This window comes from Kogia breviceps, chromosome 19 (genome assembly GCF_026419965.1).
Source record: "Kogia breviceps isolate mKogBre1 chromosome 19, mKogBre1 haplotype 1, whole genome shotgun sequence".
Lineage (NCBI taxonomy): Eukaryota > Metazoa > Chordata > Mammalia > Artiodactyla > Physeteridae > Kogia > Kogia breviceps.
The window spans coordinates 42,409,764-42,432,063 of NC_081328.1; the positions used below are offsets into that span (position 1 = coordinate 42,409,764).

Sequence of the window (22,300 nt, forward strand, 5' to 3'; positions counted from 1 at the left end):
ATGAGAAAGGCACTGAAGACTATTGATATTGATGGTAAGTTTTTATGTTTTCAGTATTAGTTTAAGGGTCTACAGTCATGGGCATAAGTTATATGTTGGTCAGATTAATTACAAATGGTAGAAAAGCTAAGCTTTAAAATGTTATAAAAACATCTTTGCATGTTTACAATAATGATATTAAAAAATTGGGCCTCAGGTACATGTAACTGGATTGATTGATTACCAGATTGGATTATGACATGCTCTCATCAACATTTGGTATTTTTAGAGTTTTAATTTTTGCTGATTGCCTTAGTATGAAATGGTATGGGATAGGGAAACTTTCTTAAGGCAAAAAAAATTTGAAATTAATGTATTTGATGTATTTAACTATATTAAAATTAAGAGTGTTTATTTATCAAAAGACACCTAAAAGTAAAGACATGTTACAAACTTGGAGATATTTGCAATTCACACAATTGACAAAGGATTAGTTTTCAGAATGTGTAAAGAATTCATACAAATCAATAACAAATAATGGAATAGAAAAGTGGGCAAGACACATGGACAAGTGTTTCACATAAAATATAACACATATAGCCAATAATTATATAGAAATATGTTCAACATCACTAGTGTCCAAGGAAATGTAAATAAAAACCCTAATAATTACATTTTAAGTACCTAGAAAAATATATATTTTTTGCAGTCAGTGTTTGATACTTCAATCAAAGAGGTAAATAATAGAGGTAAATAAATAATAGAGAACACATTACATTTACAGACCATTCCAAGCCTGTTAAAAAGGGGAGACAAATTTAGAATAAAAATGATATGTTTTTCTCTTTCTAACTTATTTCACTCTGTATGACAGACTCTAGGAGTAAAGATGTAGACATAGAGAATGGACTTGAGGACACGGGGTGGGAGGGAGAAGCTGGGGTGAAGTGAGAGTAGCATCGACATATCTACACTACTGAGTGTAAAATAGTTAGCTAGTGGGAAGTTACCTAGTGGGAAGCAGCGGCATAGCACAGGGAGATCAGCTCCATGCTTTGCAATGACCTAGAGGGGTGGGATAGGGATGGTGGGAGGGAGGCTCAAGAGGGAGGGGATATGGGGACATATGTATGCATATGGCCGATTCACTGTGGTGTACAACAGAAACTAATGCAGTATTGTGAAACAATTATACTCCAGTAAAGGTCTATTAAAAACTGATATTAATAAGTTGAAGGAGGGGTCAGAAATTGAATAAATATAAGATGTGGATTTATTATCATTATTAAAAAACCTTGTAGAATGGACAAAAAGCATATGAAAAGCTGCTCAACATCACTAATTATTACAGAACTGCAAATCAGAGCAGTTTTTAATGCTATTTAGCTCTACTACTAAGGCAGCATTCTTCAGATGAGTCTACTAGATTCCCATATATTATGAGATCTTTCTGCTTTGGCAGGTGAGATCACAAATTATTCTCAATTCTCAGTGAGATACAGGAATTGTTCTACTTACAAGTTTCTGGTAATTCTTTCCTTGTCCTTGGGTCATATCCTCTCATGTATGTGCAGATCAGTACTCAGCCAAAGTTCAAGTGGACCCCTCTGCTGATCCCCAGAGCTCAGCAGTTCTCTGTGCTCTCATATTCTAGCCTCTTTGGCCTTCCTGATCTCTTATCTCTACTCATTCATACCAGCGGGCTCTGTTCAAGCTTTACTTTTCTGTGCTGTCGCATGGAAACTCTGTCTAGACAGTAAGCTGGTGCAGCGGTAGGGCTCAGCTCATTTGTTACCCTTCTTTAAAGGATTACTGTCCTGTGCTGCCTATTGTCCAATGTTGAAAACTGTTCTTTTTCACATATCTTGTCCAGTGTTTTAGTTGCTTAAGGTTAGAGGATAAAGTTAGTTCCTATTACAGTGTTTTGGCCCAAAACAGAAATGTCAAAGATTTTTTTTTAACCCCCTTTCTCTTTGATAGATAGCACTTAGAGATAAATGTCATCATCTTTAAGGATTTCTAGACTTCTAATACATAAAACTAACACAGTGTTATATATCAATTAAAAAAATAAATTTTTAAAAATTTTCAGACCTTTAAAATCCAAATATTTTCCTTCAATTGTTCATTGTAATATAGACTAAGCTAAGAAACTTTTCTTTTTATCTAAATGAAATGCCTTCGTAGTCAAGATTGTATTGCTACTCTGTTGGAAGTCTCTTGTTTTCTTTGATTTTACAGGAGCTTGACAATCTCATGGAGTTGTTTTCAAGGGTCAAACATTGTAACATTTGAAATACTTTAAAATGTGTTATTCAAATGTAAGATACTATTCGGAGCCATGAGATGAATTTTGTAAATGAATCCCCAGTTGGGACGTTGTTTTAATATGTTTCTAAAAATGTTATTTTAGGGCTTCCCTGGTGGCGCAGTGGTTGAGAGTCCGCCTGCTGATGCAGGGGACGCGGGTTCGTGCCCTGGTCCGGGAGGATCCCACGTGCCGCGGAGCGGCTGCGCCCGTGAGCCGTGGCCGCTGGGCCTGCGCGTCCGGAACCTGTGCTCCGCAACGGGAAAGGCCACAACAGTGAGAGGCCCACATACCACAAAAAAAATAAAATTAAAATTAAAAAAATAAAAATGCTATTTTATATATATTTACCCCCCACAAGTACTAAGAATCTTTAGGAGAGTAATTATTTTACTCTTACTTTAGCAGAGTATCATTTTACTTATAAAGTATTATAACTTTATAAATAAAACATTTCCCTTTACAACTTCTCATAGATCTGCATCCTCATAACTAAGGGGTTTGTATCTGAATTGGCTTATTGTCTATTATCTTTCTAAATTGGGAAAGAGGAGGGAATGAGAACCATGTACTTCAGTAAGCTATCATTTTAGATTCAGGGTTACTATGAATAGCTTTGGTTGGAAGTATTTAACTATATTAAACCAGAAGATTATACTTAACCTAGTTAATAGTTAATCTTTTGGTCATCAGCTCTGTTAGTTTTTTCAAGTTATTAACTTCATCTTATGTATTTAAGCAACTGATAATTTCTTGAACAGTTTTCATGAGGACTTAGGTATTATTTTTTAAAAAGCATTACAGGGCTTCCCTGGTGGCGCAGTGGTTGAGAGTCCGCCTGCCGATGCAGGGGACACGGGTTCGTGCCCCGGTCCGGGAAGATCCCACGTGCCGCGGAGCGGCTGGGCCCGTGAGCCATGGCCGCTGAGCCTGTGCGTCCGGAGCCTGTGCTCTGCAACGGGAGAGGCCACAACAGTGAGAGGCCCGCGTACCTCAAAAAAAAAAAAAAAAAAAAAAAAAAGCATTACAAATTGTACAGGTAAATGAAATAATGGAATATGTTTCTCTTGCTTAGCAATTATAGAAGGAACAGCCTTGGATGAAGCTACTTCAAGAAAGTTATCATATGTATCAGGATGCTATCCACAATATACGAAGAAAAGCATTTTATCTTCCAGACTATTTGAATTGTCATTATCCCAAAAGTTAAATACAAAGAGCCTCCAAAACCATACAATTATGAAGGGGAATGATGACCTTGAATTTAAAAGATCAAAAAATACTTTGCAAATAAGAAAATTCCAGGATGAGGTTGATAGCAGTGATGTAGAATTCCAGGAACCATATTCAAAGGATGGCATAAACTTCAAGAGAAGTTCAGAGAAGGTTGAAATTCATGACTGAAAGTCTAAACCACAAAACTTGAAGAGTGTTACAAGCCTCAAAAAGTCCCTGGATAAAAGTGATATTTTTAGTATCCCGAAACTTCAGAAGCCAGCTGTGAGAAGGCATGCCAGCCTTCTAAAACATGTTTTATCTAAGGAAAAAACTGCAATTAATGCTCTGGGTCAGTATCATATATGTAAGTCAACATCTAGATCTTTGAATCATTACAGAAATGAGCTGAATTAAGCAGTTATTAGATAGTTGCAGGCATTTTAATTGTTAATATGCTGGGTAACCACCACTTCTGGTATGTAGACCAATGGATACAATATTGTAGTTTTGATGGTAGTTCCTTTCCAGATGTTCCCTTTTGTGGGGGCCTAGCTTTGACTGAGAAGCTTATTCAGTGATTAATTGGAGTCACTCAAGTTCCCTAGAAAGTAGAAGGCCTGTTTTCATTTGGAAATGCTCTTTTTTGGTCATTTATTTAACCAAGTATGTATGAAGTCTATGTGAAATTTTTGCTCAGAGTTCCATAATTTAAATTTATGATATCCATAGTACTTCAGATATTATCTCTTATGGATGTGGGAATATCAAGAGAAAATCATTAATACTCTACATCTCAGATCCCCAAGGCTTTATTGTATTCCTCAAAGATGAGCAGTGGCTTCCCAACCAGTATATGTTTTCCCCTCTGTGCTGCTTATATCATAGAAGTACTGTGTAGGGAACCCAGTTAAACACTCTTTCCTGTAGGCCTCAGCTGAAGTTACTTAAGTTATATTTATTTTCTTTAGAGAAACTTACTGGCCTTTAAAGAAATTGTATTTAGTACTGAATGTAATTGTTAAAGTGAATGCTTTGTGAATGATTAGTGCTTCTTATACACTAATGCATACTTTAAATAACTCAGTTGAAAAAAAGAGTGTGATCTATTAAGGAGGCATAAAGATGTTTATTCTGATTCCTTTACCAATACGCTGCTTTTACTCTATGCCTCATTTCTATTTCTGAGATTTTTGTACTTCAATAAGAATTAAAGCCCTGGTTAAAGGAATAATGGAGTAATAGGCATTTAGCCAATGGGTAGAATAGGGCTGTGGAAAAAAGTGGTTATCTACCTTGCTGGTGTCACTAAAATAAAATGATGTCACCTACCACTGCCACACTTAATGTTCTGTATGTAGAGAAGTATGAAATAGCTTATCTCATATAACTCTCCAAATAAATTGATGATTATTGAGCAGCTATGAAATGTGACACTTGATTTATGTTTAAAAAACATTTTTATATTTTCATTATGAAATAATTTTAAATTCATAAGAATTACACAAAAATACAATAAAAACATTTCTGCATACTCTTCATCTAGTGTTCCCAAGTGTTAAGATCTTATATAACCACAGTACAATTATCTAAACCAGGAAATTAACACTCATACAACAGTATTTACTAATTTAAGGGCCTTATTCAAAATTTGTCGGTTTTCCCATTAATGTCCTTTTTCTCATCCAGGATTTCACCCAGGACCACAGATTACATTTAGCTGTCATGTGTCCTTAGTCTCCTTCAGTCTGGGATGGTTTTTCAATCTTTCATGACCTTGACACTTTGGAAGAGTATTGACTAGTTGTTTTGCATAATGTCCCTTGTTTTGGGTTTCCTTATATTTCTTCATTAATAAGTTCAGGGTATGCATTTTGGCCAGAATACAACACAGGAGATATTTTGTTCATCTCAATACATAATATTAGGAGTCTCATGATGGCCATGTGTGTCTGCTAGGATTTTATAATTTTGAAGGTTGTGAACTGAAAACATGGTAAGGTAAAGTGATAGGAAGGGAAAGAACTCTCAATTTTTGTTTGAAATCTTGGAATTTAAACAAAGCACATTGATGTTTTGATCTCTTGGACTCATTCATTATATTTTAATAAGAACCAAGCTGCATTGGTTGGGCCACTAGAACAGGCTGTTCTTCCAAACAAGTAGTTTATAAATGTTTATAGAATTTCAAGACAGTTTTGTGTTTGAGCTATAAGAGAAAGACTAAGTGTAATGTAAGATACAACAGAAATATGGACAGAAAAGCAGTCCTTCTGTAAGGTGATATTAAGTAAATAAAACTTGATTTCTGATTACTAGATAAAGATTTTAGCTGCCAATTATTGCTTAAGACACAAATTATGTTGCTGAATAGTCCTCCACATTTTATATACTTAGGAAATGTCTGTGAAGCTATCAAGAAACTCCGAGAAAATTACATTGATACAGAAGAACTTCAGTCCATTTTGCATTCAGTAGGAATTACTTTATCAGATAAAGAGTTCAAGAAGATTGTGACAGACACTACAAGAAATGGTGAGAGACTGATAATACCAAATGTTTGAAAATATAAAAATATTTTATGTGAGTATTAAATGTTGGAGTAAGTTCTCTCAACTAGGAATGGAATGGAATGGGCCATTCTAAAAAAGATTCAGAAAGAACAAATAAAAATTGTAAGTAGTTATATATAAAATAGATAACTAATAAGGACCTACTGTATAACACAGGAAACTCTACTCAATACTCTAATGACATATATGGGAAAAGAATCTAAAAAAGAGTGGATATATATATATGGATAACTGATTCACTTTGCTGTACAGCAGAAACTAACACAACATTGTAAATCAACTATGTGCCAATAAATTTTTTTAATTGGGATTAGTAAAAAACAATTCCTGGGAAGTTTGACCTAATGGATTGGTTTGGAGGGGCTAGGTCTTTCATATCTCAGAATTGTTTCTGTAAGGTTCTTCATTACTCTTCCTAGCTATGCCTTCTAGTGTGAGACAGGTACTGGGGAAAGCTTATCTAGCTGTAGAAGAGAGGTTCAGGTAGCAAGACTACAATACCCAAGAGGTTCAAAAATCTCTAAGTAAATAGCATAGTGGTCCAAGGAGAAATAATTGGGGATTCTAAAATGTAGAACGAGTACTGTAGCTAGGAATTTAGGGCTAAGGGAATTTAGGGCTTTTAACCAAGGCAGGCAGTTAGCATCTATAAATTAAATAGCATATCCCACTCACCAACTTAAGTCCAAGGCAGAGTTTAAGTTTCTAAGAAAGATTCTTTGTTTAAAAAATATATATTTATTTAGTTATTTATGGCCCCACTGGGTCTTCATTGCTGTGTGAATGCTTTCTCTAGTTGTGGCGAGCAGGGGCTACTCTTCGTTGCAGTGCACGGGCTTCTCATTGCTGTGGCTTCTCTTGTTGTGGAGCACGAGCTCTAGGTGCGCAGGCTTCAGTAGTGGTAGCACATAGACTCAGTAGTTGTGGCGCGCGGGCTGTAGAGCACAGGCTCAGTAGTTGTGGCGCACGGGCTTAGTTGTTCCGCGGCATGTGGGATCTTCCCGGACCAGGGCTCGAATCCATGTCCCCTGCCTTGGCAGGCGGATTCTTAACCACTGTGCACCAGGGAAGTCCCTAAGAAAGACTCTTGTATTAGAGAAGTTGTTTTATCATTGTCCACAGCAAAAGTTCAGTTGAGGAGAGGGCAGAGGCAACAGTTTGGAAAAAGACAAATAACATTAGAAGTGAATTATTAGAACCTGAGCCAAATTTCTTAGTTAAGGCAAATAGGAAAGAATGTTTGATTTTTTAAAAATATCTAAGAAATAGAGATCAGAGTAATGGTTACCAGCGGGTAAGAGTTGGTGGTAGAACAAAATGGGTAAAGGGATCAATTGTATGGTGATAGATGGAAACTTAATTTTTGGTAGTGAGCACACTGTAGTGTATACAGAAGTAGAAATATAATGTTGTACACATGAGACATATAATGTTGTAGAAGAATGTTACCTCAATACAAAGTAAATTTTTAAAAATCTAAAAAGTAGATGTCACTAAAATTATTCAGCCCTTTCTTCTGCTTATCAGGATTAGTATGATCACTGTGGAGGGTTTGTATGTAAAAATAGGTAGTTATTTGGACCAGATGGATACTAAGGGTAGGAATGGGGATACTTGGGTTTGTCAGGGCTGGTTAGCATTGTCAGAGTGTCTTAGTGGACGGCATATTGATTTGACTGGGTTTTCATGATGATGTGAAATAGACTTCTTAACTTTCTCATGGTCCACCTCTATGGACACCTTTCCTTTTTCCTATATCTATCAAGAACTGAGTACCTAACCCAGTCCTTTGCACTTTATAATAAACATTGAAAAAGCAGGGACTGTGTCCTACTTATTTTTGTATCCTTGGTGCCTAGCATAGTTCTTGGCACTAATATACTGTCAGTAATTGCTGAAAGGAAATGAACTAACCTAATTTAGAAAGACTCATCTGGGGAGACAAGATATGAAGAAGAAATAGGATGATTATTAAGTAAAGGATAAGTGTTTTTTCATAGTTGTATTAAAATGTGTATTTACCTTTTATACAGAAGTATAATAGAATGTATAATCTAAAGTTTTACAGAAAATGGAATGGTGAAGTTAGATGATGTTGTGCACACTCTCTCCAAAGAGCAAAATCTTCCTAGATATGACAGTAGGTAGGAAATTTATTTTAAAATCATTTGGGGGAAAGAGCAGTTAGGTTGAGGAGAATTAGGTTCAACTGAACTGAGTTTGCTTTTTGTATAGATACTTAATAGTTCCGAAACCCTTTAGCAAGCCATTTGCCATTTTTTAAAAAAACTTGGTATCTCAGGGTAATAACAGCTAAATTGCTTAGTTCACAGAGTTGTTATGTGGATTTTATGAACTGGAGAGTGCTATATAAATGTACAGTAATAGTAATAATAGTGAGGAAGTCAAATAGGTAATTAGCTCCATTATTAGAAATTGATGGGTGATTTCATTTTTAATTTTTATAAGGAACTTGTTTGAATGAAATACTTGTTTGGAAGAGGGAAGAGATATGGGAACATACGTATATGTATAACTGATTCACTTTGTTATAAAGCAGAAACTAACACACCATTGTAAAGCAATTATACTCCAATAAAGATGTTTTTAAAAAAATAGAACATTTTAAAAAAACAGTTCTATTGAGGTAAAATCTACATACATAAAATCACCCATGCACTGATTTATATTATAAAGTCACACCACAATCTAGTTTTTCTTACTTGCAATGCTTTTATTTTTTATACAAATAATTAGATATTTTTTCTGTGATATTAAAAAGAAATAAAAGTTTTATGAAGGCTTGCTGTTTATTTCCTTCTGTTTATTCATATACTTAGAAAAAGATGAGCTTTCTCTCTCTTCCCAAAAGATTTCTCTTATAAGAAAAAATTAATCCAAAGGAAGAAACTTTCTTTTATACCTAGATGAAAAATCTCATGTTAAAAACTGCATTAGCATTTTTCATTTCTGATGAATGTAAGTGTTTAAGTCTCTGGATTTCTTTTTTTTTTTTTTTTTTTTTTGGTTTTTGTGGTACGCGGGCCTCTCACTGTTGTGGCCTCTCCCGTTGCGGAGCACAGGCTCCGGACGCACAGGCTCAGCGGCCATGGCTCACGGGCCCAGCCGCTCCGCGGCATGTGGGATCTTCCCGGACCGGGGCACGAACCCGTGTCCCCTGCATCGGCAGGCGGACTCCCAACCACTGCGCCACCAGGGAAGCCCTCTGGATTTCTTGAAGATACTATTAGTAAATCGATTTTTTGAATGCTTCACCATGCAATCATTCATTCAGCAACTCAGTCATACTTTCATTGCTATTTTGTGAAGTAGTGTCTTGGTCACAGCTCTTTTCCTCTTTTTTTCCCATTATACTATTTTAAAATTTTATTTCAAATTGTGGAAACGAACACATATCATGGAATTTACCATCTTAACCATTTCTAAGTGTACAGTTCAGCAATGTTAGTGTTAAGTGCATTCACATTGTTGTGCGACCAATCTCTAGAACTTTTTATCTTGCAAAACTGAAACTCTGTACCAGTTCAATAAAAATTACCCATCCTTGCCCCTCCAGTTCTGTCAACCATCATTCTACTTTCTGTTTCTGTTAAGTTGTCCACTTGAGATACCTTAGTAGAATCATACAGTATTTGTCTTTTTGTGACTGGCTTATTTCACTTATCACAATGCCCCCAAGAGCTGTGTTGTAGCATGTGTCAGAATTTTCTTCCTTTTTCATGCTAAATAATATTCCATTGTATGTGTATACCACATTTTCCTTATTCATTCATCCATCAGTGGACACTTGTGTTGCTTCCGCCTCTTGGTTATTGTGAATAGTGCAGCTGTGAAAATGGGCATGCAAATATCTCTTTAAGCTCCTGCTTTGAATTCTTTTAGATATGTACCCAGAAGTAGACACAATCCAGCTTGTAACATTTCTGTCACTACTAAAAATTCTCTCATGCCCATTTGCAATTAATCTCCGCCCCATCTGTAGACAACCACTAATCTGCTTTCTGTCTCTATGAATTTGCCTTTTTTTGACATTTAATATAAATGAAATCATGTAACATGTCTTTTATACTTGAGGTCCTTCACTTTGCATAATGTTTGGGTTTTTTTTTTAAAGTTATTTTTGGCTGTGTTGGGTCTTTGTTGCTGTGTGTGGACTTTCTCTAGTTGCAACAAGCAGGGGCTACTCTTTGTTGTGGTTCGCGGGCTTCTCATTGCGGTGGCTTCTCTTGTTGCAGAACGTGGGCTCTAGGCGTGCAGGCTTCAGCAGTTGTGGCTTGCAGGCTCTAGAGCGCAGGCTCAGTAGTTGTGGCTCATGGGCTTAGCTGCTCCACGGTATGTGGGATCATCCCGGATCAGGGCTCAAACTCATGTCCCCTGCAATGACAGGCAGATTCCCAACCAATGCACCACGAGGGAAGCCCTGCATAATGTTTTTAAGGTTAACTCATGTTGTAGTATGTATCAATAGCTCATTCCTTTTTATTGATAAATAAACCCATATTACAGTTTATGGATATACTTTGTTTTGTTGATGGTTGACCAGTTCATGAACATTTGATTTTTTTCAGTTTCTGACTGTTATGAATAATGCTGAAATTAATATTTCCATACATGTCTTTCTGTGGGCATACACTTTTATTTCTCTTGGGTAAATTCCTAGGAGAAAAGTTGTTAGTCTGTATGCTAAATTTATGTTTAGGTTTTTAACAAATTGCCCAACTGTTTTCCAAAGTGGCTATATCATTGTCATTCTCAGCAGCAATGTATGAAGATTCTAGTTTCTTCATATCCTTGTCAACACTTGTTTTTTTAAAATTATAACCAGTAAGTGTGTAGTGGTATCTCATTGTGCTTTTAATTTTGCATTTCCCTAATGACTAATAACGTTGAGTATTTTTGTATATGTTTGCTAGCCATTCAGGTGTCTTTGGTGAAATATGTATTCAAATCTTTAGCCCATTTTTAGAATTCCATTTTGATTTATCTATAGTATTTTAGAGTGTATCTCTTTTTATAGCATTTTGGTGGTTGCTCCAGGTATTATATTATATATACATAACTTATCACAGTCTACTGGTGTCATCATTTTACCAGTTCAAATGAAGTATAGAAATCTTATCTACATTTATGTCCACTTACCCTCCCCTATGTATGATGTAATTGTCTTAAATATTTCCTTTACACATATTTAAAAACATATCAGACAGTATTATAATTTTTGCTTCAACCATCAAATGTAATTTAAAAACTCAAGAGGAGAAGGAAAGCCTACTATATTTACCCATATTTGGCCTTACTGTTTTCTTTCGTCCTTCCTGATATTCCAGAGTTCTTTGTTTTATCCTTTCCTTTCTGTTTAAAGGACTTCCTTTTAGCCATTCATAGGTTTACTGTCAACAAATTCTCTTCGTTTTCTTCCATTTGAGAACATCTTGATTTCCCCTTCATTCCTGAAGAGTATTTTTTCTAAGTATGGGATTTGGATTGCCAGTTCTTTTGTTTCAGCACTTGAAAAATATGGTGCCACTTCTTTCTGATGTCCAAGGTTTCTGAGGGAAATCTTGTCATTCAAATTGGTTTTTATTCCCCCTTATAGGTAAGGTTTCATTTTTCTTTGACTGCTTTCAAGATTTTTTCTCTGCATTTAGTTTTCAAAAGTTTAATTATAATGTGTCTTGACATGGATTTCTTTGGCTTTATCCTGTTTGAGTTTCACTTATTTTCTTGGATTTGTAGGTTAATATCTGTTGCTAAAAATTTGGGAATTGTTTAGCCATTATTTCTTTGAGTAGCTTTTTTTTTTTTTTTTTGCCATACACGGGCCTCTCTCACTGCTGCGGTCTCTCCTGCTGCGGAGCGCAGGCTCAGCGGCCATGGCCCACGGGCCCAGCCGCTCCGGGGCACGTGGGATCCTTCCGGACCGGGCCACGAACCCGCGTCCTCTGCATCGGCAGGCAGACTCCCAACCACTGCGCCACCAGGGAAGCCCTCTTTACCTTTTTAACCATGCTCTCTCTCTCTCCTTCTTCTAAGGCTCTGATTACACCATGTTATATCTTTCTTTATACTGCTACAGGTTCTGGAGACTCTGTTTTTTTTTCAGTCTATTTTCTTTCTGTTGTTCATTGGGTGATTTCTATTGCTGTCTTTCAGTTCATTAATTCTTTCTTCTTTCTCCTCCATTCAGCTGTTGACCCACTGAGCTTTTTATTTCAGTTTTTGTAATTTTCAGTTGTAAATGTTCCATATGCTTTGAATTGGGCTACATTTGCCTGGAGTAAGGAGCCAATTGTCACAACCTTCATGAAGAAAGTCTAAACCACTTTCTGTTAGCTGGAACTGCTGATACTGAAAGAATAGATGTGACTGGATCTAACTAAGCCTTCTTCTCCTGCTAGTGGTAGGGAGATTCCTGTCCAGGTTATGTTGATACTTTGCAGAAGAAGGAATATACTACTCTTTAAGTGTTATGCTTAGCCAAGAGAGTTTTACAGTGAAGCTGGCCTTTGTTCTTAAGTGTATAACACTTTAGATGCACCCATATCAAAAAAGCATTGTTTGAGTTGAAGCAACAGAGCCCCATGACAAATTGAACCAAAATCTCAAATGTACAGAACTTTACATTCATATTTGAGAAGTTTACTGCCATTATATCTTTAAATAGATTTTTTGTCCTTTTATCGCTCTCTCCTTCTGGGATTTCCATAATCTGTACTTTGGTCCATTTAATGGTGTTCCATACATCCCTTAAGCTTTCTTCACTGTTTTTCATTCTTTTTACTTTTTGTTCTTTTGACTGAATTATTTCTAGTGACCTGTCTTTTAGTTCACTGATCCATTCTTCTGCTTGATCTAGTCTGCTGTTTAGCATCTCTAGTGAAATTTTCAGTTATTGTGTTCTTCACCTCTATGATTTCTGTTTGGCACTTTTGAATATTTTCTATCTCTGTGTTGAAATTCTCACTTTGTTCTTGCATTGTTCTCTTGATTTTGATGAGCATCTTTATGAGAGTTGTCTATCTTTTTTATTAGAGTTATGAGATTCTCTGTGTTGGAGTCTGTACATTACACAAAGCAGGCACCTCTCTTAGTCTTCATAGACTGGCCTTATACAGGAGAATACCCCTACCAATTAGCCTAGCCAATATTCTTGGGACCTCTACCAACTCTTTCCTTCCCCAGGCTCTAGGACTGGTGAGACAGATGCTGGTCCTTTGGGAGGCCCTGAAGAAGTTGGGGTGCTGGATGCATGAATCAATTCTTTTGCTCTCCAGGGGGAAGCTGAGAATTGGCATTTTATATCTACTCACTCTGTGCTGAGCAAGAATCATTGGCATTGACTGGCTTATGTCACCACCTCTGTTCTATCCCTGACTACTAGTCTATACTAGACCTATCAGAGCCCCAAGATTGACAAGATTGAAGCCAGTCTTCTGGGGAGGCCTTTTGGAAAAGTTGGACTGCTGGACGTGTGAACCAATTTCTGTCCTCTCCTGAGTGAAGCTGGGAGCTAAGGGGTCTCTTTCAGATCATATGGTGCTGCAATGGGGACAGGGTCTCCAGCAAAAGGGTGTCCCACATCTCCCTACCAGCTTCAATGAATCTGGTTTTGCATTCTCCTGGGATGTTAGAGCCTTTCAGTTAGTTTCTCATTTCTCACAAAAGGAATTTATCCATGAATTTTTGCTGAATCAATGTGTGTGAGGGGAGAAGGGGAGTCCAGGGCTTCCTACTTAACTGTCTTGCTGATGTCACTCCTCTGTTGTTAACTTTTAAATGAGAATTACTTTCACCTGAAACTTTCACAAAATAGAAACATGGTGTCTTATTCCATGTATTTACACATAAGAATCATCTTTTTCAAAATAGTTTTAAGGATCATCTATTCAGAAATCATTTTGATCATATTCTTTGTTTTGCAATCCATAATGACTTCCAGTGATTGCTTGAAGAAAATTAACTACTGATAATGACTTTAATGCTCTCCACTGCCCAGCTCCTCACTTTACCTATCCTAATCTACTAGGGAAAACTTGTTTAATTTGTTCCAGAGTTTACACACACACATCTGTCAACTTCCTTAATCCATATATTTATAAGTAATTTCTTTTAAGAAAGTTTACATTGCAGTAAAAATTTATCAGTTTAAATTTAATGGAGGGAATACTGCCCAAATTTATGAAGCATACATTCTAAAGTATTGTAAAAAGACATGTAGCATAGCTGTTTTCAAGTAATAATTTATATTTATAGAAGATAAACTAAGATAAATTTACTGATGACTGAGCCATGTATTATTACAAAAGCTTATTCCAATTTATCATTTGAGAGTGAAGGTTTTCTACTTCTGTTTCTGCTACTAAGAAACAGACTGCTAGGGAATTTTAAATTGTTAGAGAATTAAATGGGGGAAATTATATACTATTTTTGATCCTATGTATTTTTAGTTGTGGTATTGTCAGTGCAATTAAATTGGCACTTCCTTAGATACAAATGCTATAGGAGAGTGGAATAATATATTTCATACTCTGATTTTATAACTTATTAATTTTCTTTTTTTTAATTTTTTAAAAAAAATTTTATTTTATTTATTTATTTTTGGCTGTGTTGGGTCCTTGTTGCTGCATGTGGGCTTTCTCTAGTTGTGGTGAGCAGGGGCTACTCTTCGTTGTGGTGCACGGGCTTCTCACTATGGTGGCTTCTCTTATTGCGGAGCATGGGCTCTAGGCACACGGGGTTCAGTAGTTGTGGCTTGCAGGCACTACAGTGCAGGCTCAGTAGTTGTGGCACATGGGCTTAGTTGCTCCATGGTATGTGGGATCTTCCCGGACCAGGGATCGAACCTGTGTCCCCTGCATTGGCAGGCAGATACTTATCCACTGCGCCACCCGGGAAGCCCTTAATTTTCATATTATTAAAGATTCTGGTAATGCTTCTCACATGTAACATTTCTGAAGTTTTTAATATTTTGTTAGTGTGTTAGAACTAAAATTCATCTTAATATTGGTGTTTTGCTTTTGACTTATATTTAATGCTTATTAGCATACTGCTTTATTTTCAGCATTGACTGATGTCATCAAAGCTATTGATAAAATTAAAGATGAAAATATTGATTATGGGGATCTGAATGTCTTCAAAATTTTGGAGTTTACCTTTCTGATCCAGAATTTCAGAAGATCACAGAGTTGACTGAAGCTGGAGGTAAGTGATATATTTTCAGGAAAACTGGGTTGATGCATGTGAAAAGAGGATCAGTTTGCTATTCTTTTCCTCAGAATGATGACTATAATTTTTGTTAGAAAAAGAGTCCATTAAAATTAAGCCAATACTGAAAAATACTCAAAATTACAGCAAGGCACTCAAAATCTCATTGTCCAGAAATAAGCAGTCTTAATAGTCTTTTCAAACCCTTTTTTCCTAGGCAAAAATGCAAACAAAGAGAAAGTAGGGTTTGTGATTTTGCTTTCTGATTGACAGAAGTTAGGACAAAAGGTATTAAGTGGGACAAAGAAGGACTGTTTATTATGTCAAAACTGACAATTCATAATAAAGGTACCAATTTTTTTAGGTGCCTGTAGAACATAGCAGCAACTTCCCTAAAGAGAAAGAGTGAGAGTAAGGTAGAGGGGTGGGTGAGGTTATAGATGAAATAATAATGGCCATAAGTTGATAATATTTGCAACTAGGGAGAGTACATGAGTGTGCATTGCCATATACTTTTTTAAAAAATTTATTTATTTTATTTTTTTGGCTGTGTTGGGTCTTCATTGCTGCACACAGCCTTTCTCTAGTTGTGGCGAGCGGGGGCTACTCTTTGTTGCAGTGCATGGGCTTCTCATTGTGGTGGCTTCTCTTGTTGTGGAGCACAGGCTTTAGGCGTGTGGGCTTCAATAGTTGTGGCATATGGCCTCAGTAGTTGTGGTATGCAGGCTCTAGAGCACAGGCTCAGTAGTTGTGGCACATGGGCTTAGTTGCTCTGTGGCATGTGGGATCTTCCCAGACCAGGGCTTGAACCCGTGTCCCCTGCATTGGCAGGTGGATTCTTAACCACTACGCCATCAGGGAAGTCCACCATATACTTTCTATTTTGTATATATTTACAGTTTTTCATAATAAAAAGTAGGGGTGTGTGTGTGTGTGTGTGTGTGTGTGTGTGTGTGTGTGTGTGTGTGTGGTGTTGAAGGAGACCAGCTTTCCTGGATATCAAGTCTCGTTATAAAGCTATAGTAATTTAAACAGTGTGAGAATGGCACAGGGTTAGAGAAATTGACCAATAGGACAAGATAAGGAACTTCCAAATCTATCTACATACATATATGGCAACATATACAATGAGGTGTTAGATCACAGCAGGGGAAAGAAGCACCACTTAATAAATGGTGCTGGAGTAATTAACTATTCAAATGGAAAAAATGGAATTGGATCTTTATTTATATACCATATTCAGTAATAATTTCCAGATGTGAACAGTAAAAGTTTTAGGGAAAAAAAGAAGAAAAATTTTCTGACTTAGCGTTAGGAAGGATTTTTTTAAAAATACAAAATCACTAAACAGAAGAGAAAAGATAGATAAATTTGGTTACATTAAAATTAAGAACTTCTCTTTACTAAAACATAATACAAGGAGAACAAGCCACAAACTGAGTAAAGATTATTTGCAACACTTGTAACAGCAAAGGATTGTTGTAGAGAATAGAAAAATGACTAAATTTCAAGAACAGTCATTTCCAGGTGAAGAAACACAAATTGCTAATAATCATATGAGAAGCTTCTCAACATCATTAGTAATCAGGGAAATGCAAAATTTAGGTCACAGTGAGATAACTTTTTATACCCACTAAATTGGTAAAAATTAAGATGTCTGTTAATCTAAGTGTTGGTAAATATGGTGAAAGTGATAAAACAACTTTGAAAAACATTATGTAGTATTTTGTAAGGTTTTCATGTCCCTGTGGCTTAGAAAAATCCACTTTTAGCTATAAATTCAAGGAAATCTCTTGCACTGATTTACAAGGAGACATATTCAAGAATGTTCATGGCAACACTGATCTTAATAATAACAACAAAAAAAGAAACAACATGATCAATGACAGAATGTATAAATTGTGGTATATACCTGTGCTGTATAATGGAATACTAATGGTGTACACATTAGTGAAAATGAACATAGCAATATAGCATATGGATGATTGTTGGATATATAATATTGAATGAAAAAAAGCAAGTCTCAGATTGCTATAGTGTAACAAAAGCTTGAAAACAAAATTAAAAATAATTATTTATCCAGTTACAAATTATATGTAAAAGAGCAAAAGATTGGTAAATTTTTAAAAATTCAGTAACATTCTCTTTGTAGGGGAAGCAGGATAATGGAATGGGGAAAGCACAGAGGCAATGGTATTAATAATCTTCTTCAGCTGGGTGGTGGCTTCCCAGTGGTTTGGTGTATAATCACGCTTCATAACGAATATATGTTGCAAATATTTAGAAAGTTATATGTTCCTGTTAGGGAATGTAAAGCTTAACTAACTCTATAATTCCCCCAGAATTTTTCAAGGTCTCATTTTTTTTGGTCCCCCAAAATTTGGCTAAGAATACAAAGTGATTTGATGCTCTGTGAAGTAAACGCTCAAAGATATTTAATATTGGGAATAGGAAGTATACTGTGCTGTATTTTTTACAGTGCATTAGAATCTTTTTTCTCAGTGGGGTAAGCAAAGGACTAGGGTTATCAAAAGCTCATTATATTTATATAAAACCTTTATATCTGGCCTTAGAAAATTCTTAGAAATATTTTATCCATTCTAACATTGGGATATTACCAAGAGTTATACATAATCAAGGAAAGCCATTGTCTAGGTAGAAAATGACTATTAAGATGTTTAATGGTTTCAATAGCATACTAAAGATATCAATGTGAATGTTAGCCTGATGTAGAAGAAACAGAGTCAAGAGAGCTCGCTTCTAATTCCTGATCTTGCATTTCCTACTGTGAACGTAGAAAAAAAAATCATATCATGTATGTGTTTTTTTAACATGTAAAATAACATACTATTTCTTTACCCACATATTGTACTGAGTTCTGGCAACACCAAGACAAGATAATATAAGTTTAAAGTTAAGGGCTTCCCTGGTGGCGCAGTGGTTGCGAGTCCGCCTGCCGATTCAGGGGACACGGGTTCGTGCCCCAGTACCGGAGGATCCCACATGTGGCGGAGCGGCTGGGCCCGTGAGCCATGGCCGCTGAGCCTGCGCGTCCGGAGCCTGTGCTCCGCAAGGGGAGAGGCCACAACATTGAGGCCCGCGTACGGGGAAAAAAAAAGAAAAAGAAAAAAATAAATAAATAAAGTTAAAAATGTTGTACACTTGTGACTAGAAGGATTTTGATAAATTTTATTGATTTTCAGGGTTTAGCTTTTGCCGGTAAATTGAATTGCTTTCCCCCCTTATACCCATATACCTTTAGTGGTTAGTATTAGCTGTTGGATATAATTATGTTATCTCCCTGAATATATAACTTATTTTATATAATTCAGTGTTTATCATAATAATTTAATACTTGAAGGTACTGAAGAAAATGTGTTCTTTTCCCTTCAGAAACAAAAAAAGTGAATTTTAAAGAATTCGTTGTTACTATGACGAGCAACACGGAACGCTTCTCTGAAAAATTATGTTAGAACATCGTATCTTGTGCTTTTTGTGGACTAAATGGTTTGACAGATTTTAGAAGAGTATAATGTATTAAAAGAGCTAGCCATCCTAAAGAACATCAGGAAAATAAATGCCTGGCTTCCTGCTATGTTTGATCTTAATCTTCTCCATTACTGATTCCTAAATCTAGAACTTCCACATGCAAATGAATTGAAAGCTATCATAATCTTACTGTTCAACCTCACACTTTATTATAAAAGAGCTAGAACCACATATATGAAATTCATATTTTGGGAAGGTTTAAAATGTCTTCTTACTTTGGGAAAGTGATGCCATCTAGTGACCATAGCTGAGTACTATAATGCAGAATTTCTGGTTTCAGCCGTTCATATTTTTTTTCATCTTCCACTTTATTCAACATTTATTGAGCCATTACTATGTACCAGGTTATATGTTAAGCTGTGAGAGTGCTAAGATGAAGAAGACAGTCTTTGTCACTAAGAAGCTCACTGTAAAACAATGTAAGGTCATATATGTATATTGGAGTGAAATTAGTACTTTGAAGATTGGGGCTTAAAAGTAGGATTGCGTTGTTTTGTGTCACATATTAGGTAATACTGCACTTTAAGTAAAAGCTATTTTTACCTTATATATCAATTTAATTTGTATCCTATACAAGGAAACACAACTGATTAATTGGATGAAAGGATTATTTGCATTGTCAGGTACTTTTCCTAGGAATTTCAGTTTCATGGAGATAAAAAATTTTATTAGCACAGGGTTGTATAATATCTTATTCATATCTGTAGTTATATTTCCTTTCTCACTCTTTTTCTTCAAGTACTTTTTAAATTAAAGTAAATGCCAATAGAAAATAATTTTTTTTTTTTTTTTTTTTTTTTTTTTTTGCGGTATGCGGGCCTCTCACTGTTGTGGCCTCTCCCATCGCGGAGCACAGGCTCCGGACGCGCAGGCCCAGTGGCCATGGCTCACGGGCTTAGTTGCTCCGCGGCATGTGGGATCTTCCCGGACCAGGGCACGAACCCGTGTCTCCTGCATCGGCAGGCGGACTCTCAACCGCTGCGCCACCAGGGAAGCCCTAGAAAATAATTTTAATAAAACCATTTCAAGCACATCCAATGACTGGACATATATTTTTACATTGTATACTCGTTCAGATTTTATGTAAGCCACTTGATCATTCCACGTGGCTGTCATAGAATTTTAGTTTTTATTCTTTTATCTTGGTTTTATTCATTTACTTAATTTTATTTTTTGTAGTTTACAAGATAATGGCTATAATTCCTTGTGCTATACAATATATCTTTGTTGCTTATCTATTTTGTACATAGTAGTTTGTATCTCTTAATCCCATACAGCTGTCTTGTCCCATCCCCCCTCTTCCCTCTTGCCTCTCCCCACTGATAACCACTAGTTTGTTTTCTATAACTGTGAGTCTGGTTTTGTTCTGCTGTATATATTTATTTGTTTTATTTTTTCAGATTCCACACAAAGTGATTTCATACAGTATTTGTCTTTCTCTGACTTATTTCACTAAGCATCATATTCTCTAGATCCATCCAAATTGCTGCAAATGGCAGAATTTTTTCTTTTTTATGGCTGAGTAATGTTCCATTGTGTGTGTGTGTGAGTGTGTGTGTGTGTGTGTATACACACAAACACATACCGTTTCCTCTTTATCCATTTATTTGTTGATGGACACTTAGGTTGCTTCCATATCTTGGCTATTGTAAATAGTGCTGCTATGAACATTGGGGTGCATCTATCTTTTGAAATTAGTGTTTTCTGTTTTTCCAAATATATACCCAGGAGTGAAATTGCTGGACATATGGTAGTTCTATTTTAGCTTTTTGAGGAACCTCCATGCTGTTTTCCTCAGTGGCTGCAACAAATTACATCCCCACCAACAGTGTACAAGGGTTCCCGTTTCTCTATATCCTTGCCAATATTTGTTATTTGTGGACTTTTTGATGATAGCCATTCTGACAGGTGTGAGGTGATATCTCACTGTGGTCTTGATTTGCATTTCTTTAATAATTAGTGATGTTGAGCTTCTTTTCACGTGCCTTTTAGCCATCTGTATGTCTTCTTTGGAAAAACCTCTATCCAGGGCTTCTGCCCATTTTTTGATTGGGTTGTTTTAAACTGGTAGTCATTTAAGTGCAAACACATTCTAAAAGGTCTACAGTTTTTACTCACTGAAAATTTTGTTAAAATTTTCACTGTTCAATCTATTCTTTTCCCTAATTCAGTTAACATTTTTATTACCAATGCTTTGAATTCTTTATCTGGTAAATTGTTTATTTGTTTCATTATTAATTTTTTTCAGGGGTTTTCTTTGGCTCTTTCAATTGAGAGCAATTCCTCTGCCTTTTCATTTTGCTTAACTTTCTCTGCCTGTTTAGGTAAAACAGTTACCTACTGTGGTCTTGAAGGAGTTTTCTTATGTGGGGGCATCCCTATACAGACAGGGTGTGCACAATACCTTTGGTGGGAGAGCTGGATTTGGCACGGACACAGGTCACATCTTTTCTCAGAGTGTGCTAGCAGCTATCACCTGGTAGGGGTGGGGCTAGAGATGGAGGGGCTAGAGATGGAGTGAGGTGTGAGGTGGGACTTCTCTGCTCAGTGGCCATCACTGCCCTATCAGGGTGGGGTTTGATCCCAAATTGCTGAAGCAGAAGCCCTGAGGGTTGGGCCAGGCCTGGCTCTGTTCCCTTTAAGTGTGTGCTTTCCCTTCTTCCTGCTTCAGGGCCCTTGCCTGAAAGGGGAGGAGAGCTGAAGCAGGTGGGGTCCATGCAGTTTCTCGGCTTGTATCTGTCGCAGAGATCTGAGCTATCTCCAATATGCTACCTGTGCAGGGGCCAGCAATTGTTTCTGTCACTCCACTCAGATGCAGTATTGGGTGCCTTTGTCCTTCACATCCAATCAATGCCCCCAGCCTCCACTTCCCCCACCCTGTTGTGGAGCGACACCACAGGGTAGGCGGGGCCTGTGTGGACTCTCAGCATGTATTGGGGGTGAGCTGTGGTAGAGTGGCCACCCTCAAAGAACTGGACTATTCCTGATGTGTTGCTTGTGTAAGCACCAGCAAATATTATATTTATTGATATTCTTAATTTAGCATTAGAATATGTTTTATGTTTGAGGTTGAAGGGGAATCTGGCTATTCTCAGTCTACCATAATGCCAGTTCTCTCTTTAAAAGCACTCATTCAGGTTTTTGACCTTGCCACTTCATACTAGCTTTTTTTTTTTTTTTTTTTTTTTGTGGTACGCGGGCCTCTCACTGTTGTGGCCTCTCCCGTTGCGGAGCACAGGCTCCGGATGCACAGGCTCAGCGGCCATGGCTCACGGGCCCAGCTGCTCAGCGGTATGTGGGATCTTCCCGGACCGGGGCACGAACCCGTGTCCCCTGCATCGGCAGGCGGATTCTCAACCACTGCGCCACCAGGGAAGCCCCATACTAGCTTTTTACGAAAAGTTAAATCTCATCTTGCTGAATCCAATGGTCAATTTTCTGTCTTCATCTT

General features: G+C 36.8%; 1 protein-coding gene across 1 annotated transcript in view; it reads left to right on the plus strand.

Annotated features, from left to right (window-relative positions):
* EFCAB13 (EF-hand calcium binding domain 13) overlaps nucleotides 1-22,300 on the plus strand; it is a 70,322-nt gene continuing 48,022 nt past the window's right edge. The window contains 8 exon segments of the mRNA XM_067020473.1: nucleotides 1-34; nucleotides 2,543-2,563; nucleotides 3,363-3,854; nucleotides 5,900-6,037; nucleotides 8,144-8,215; nucleotides 15,158-15,220; nucleotides 15,223-15,297; nucleotides 18,694-18,768. Of these exon segments, the coding sequence (XP_066876574.1) occupies nucleotides 1-34; nucleotides 2,543-2,563; nucleotides 3,363-3,854; nucleotides 5,900-6,037; nucleotides 8,144-8,215; nucleotides 15,158-15,220; nucleotides 15,223-15,297; nucleotides 18,694-18,768 (970 nt within the window).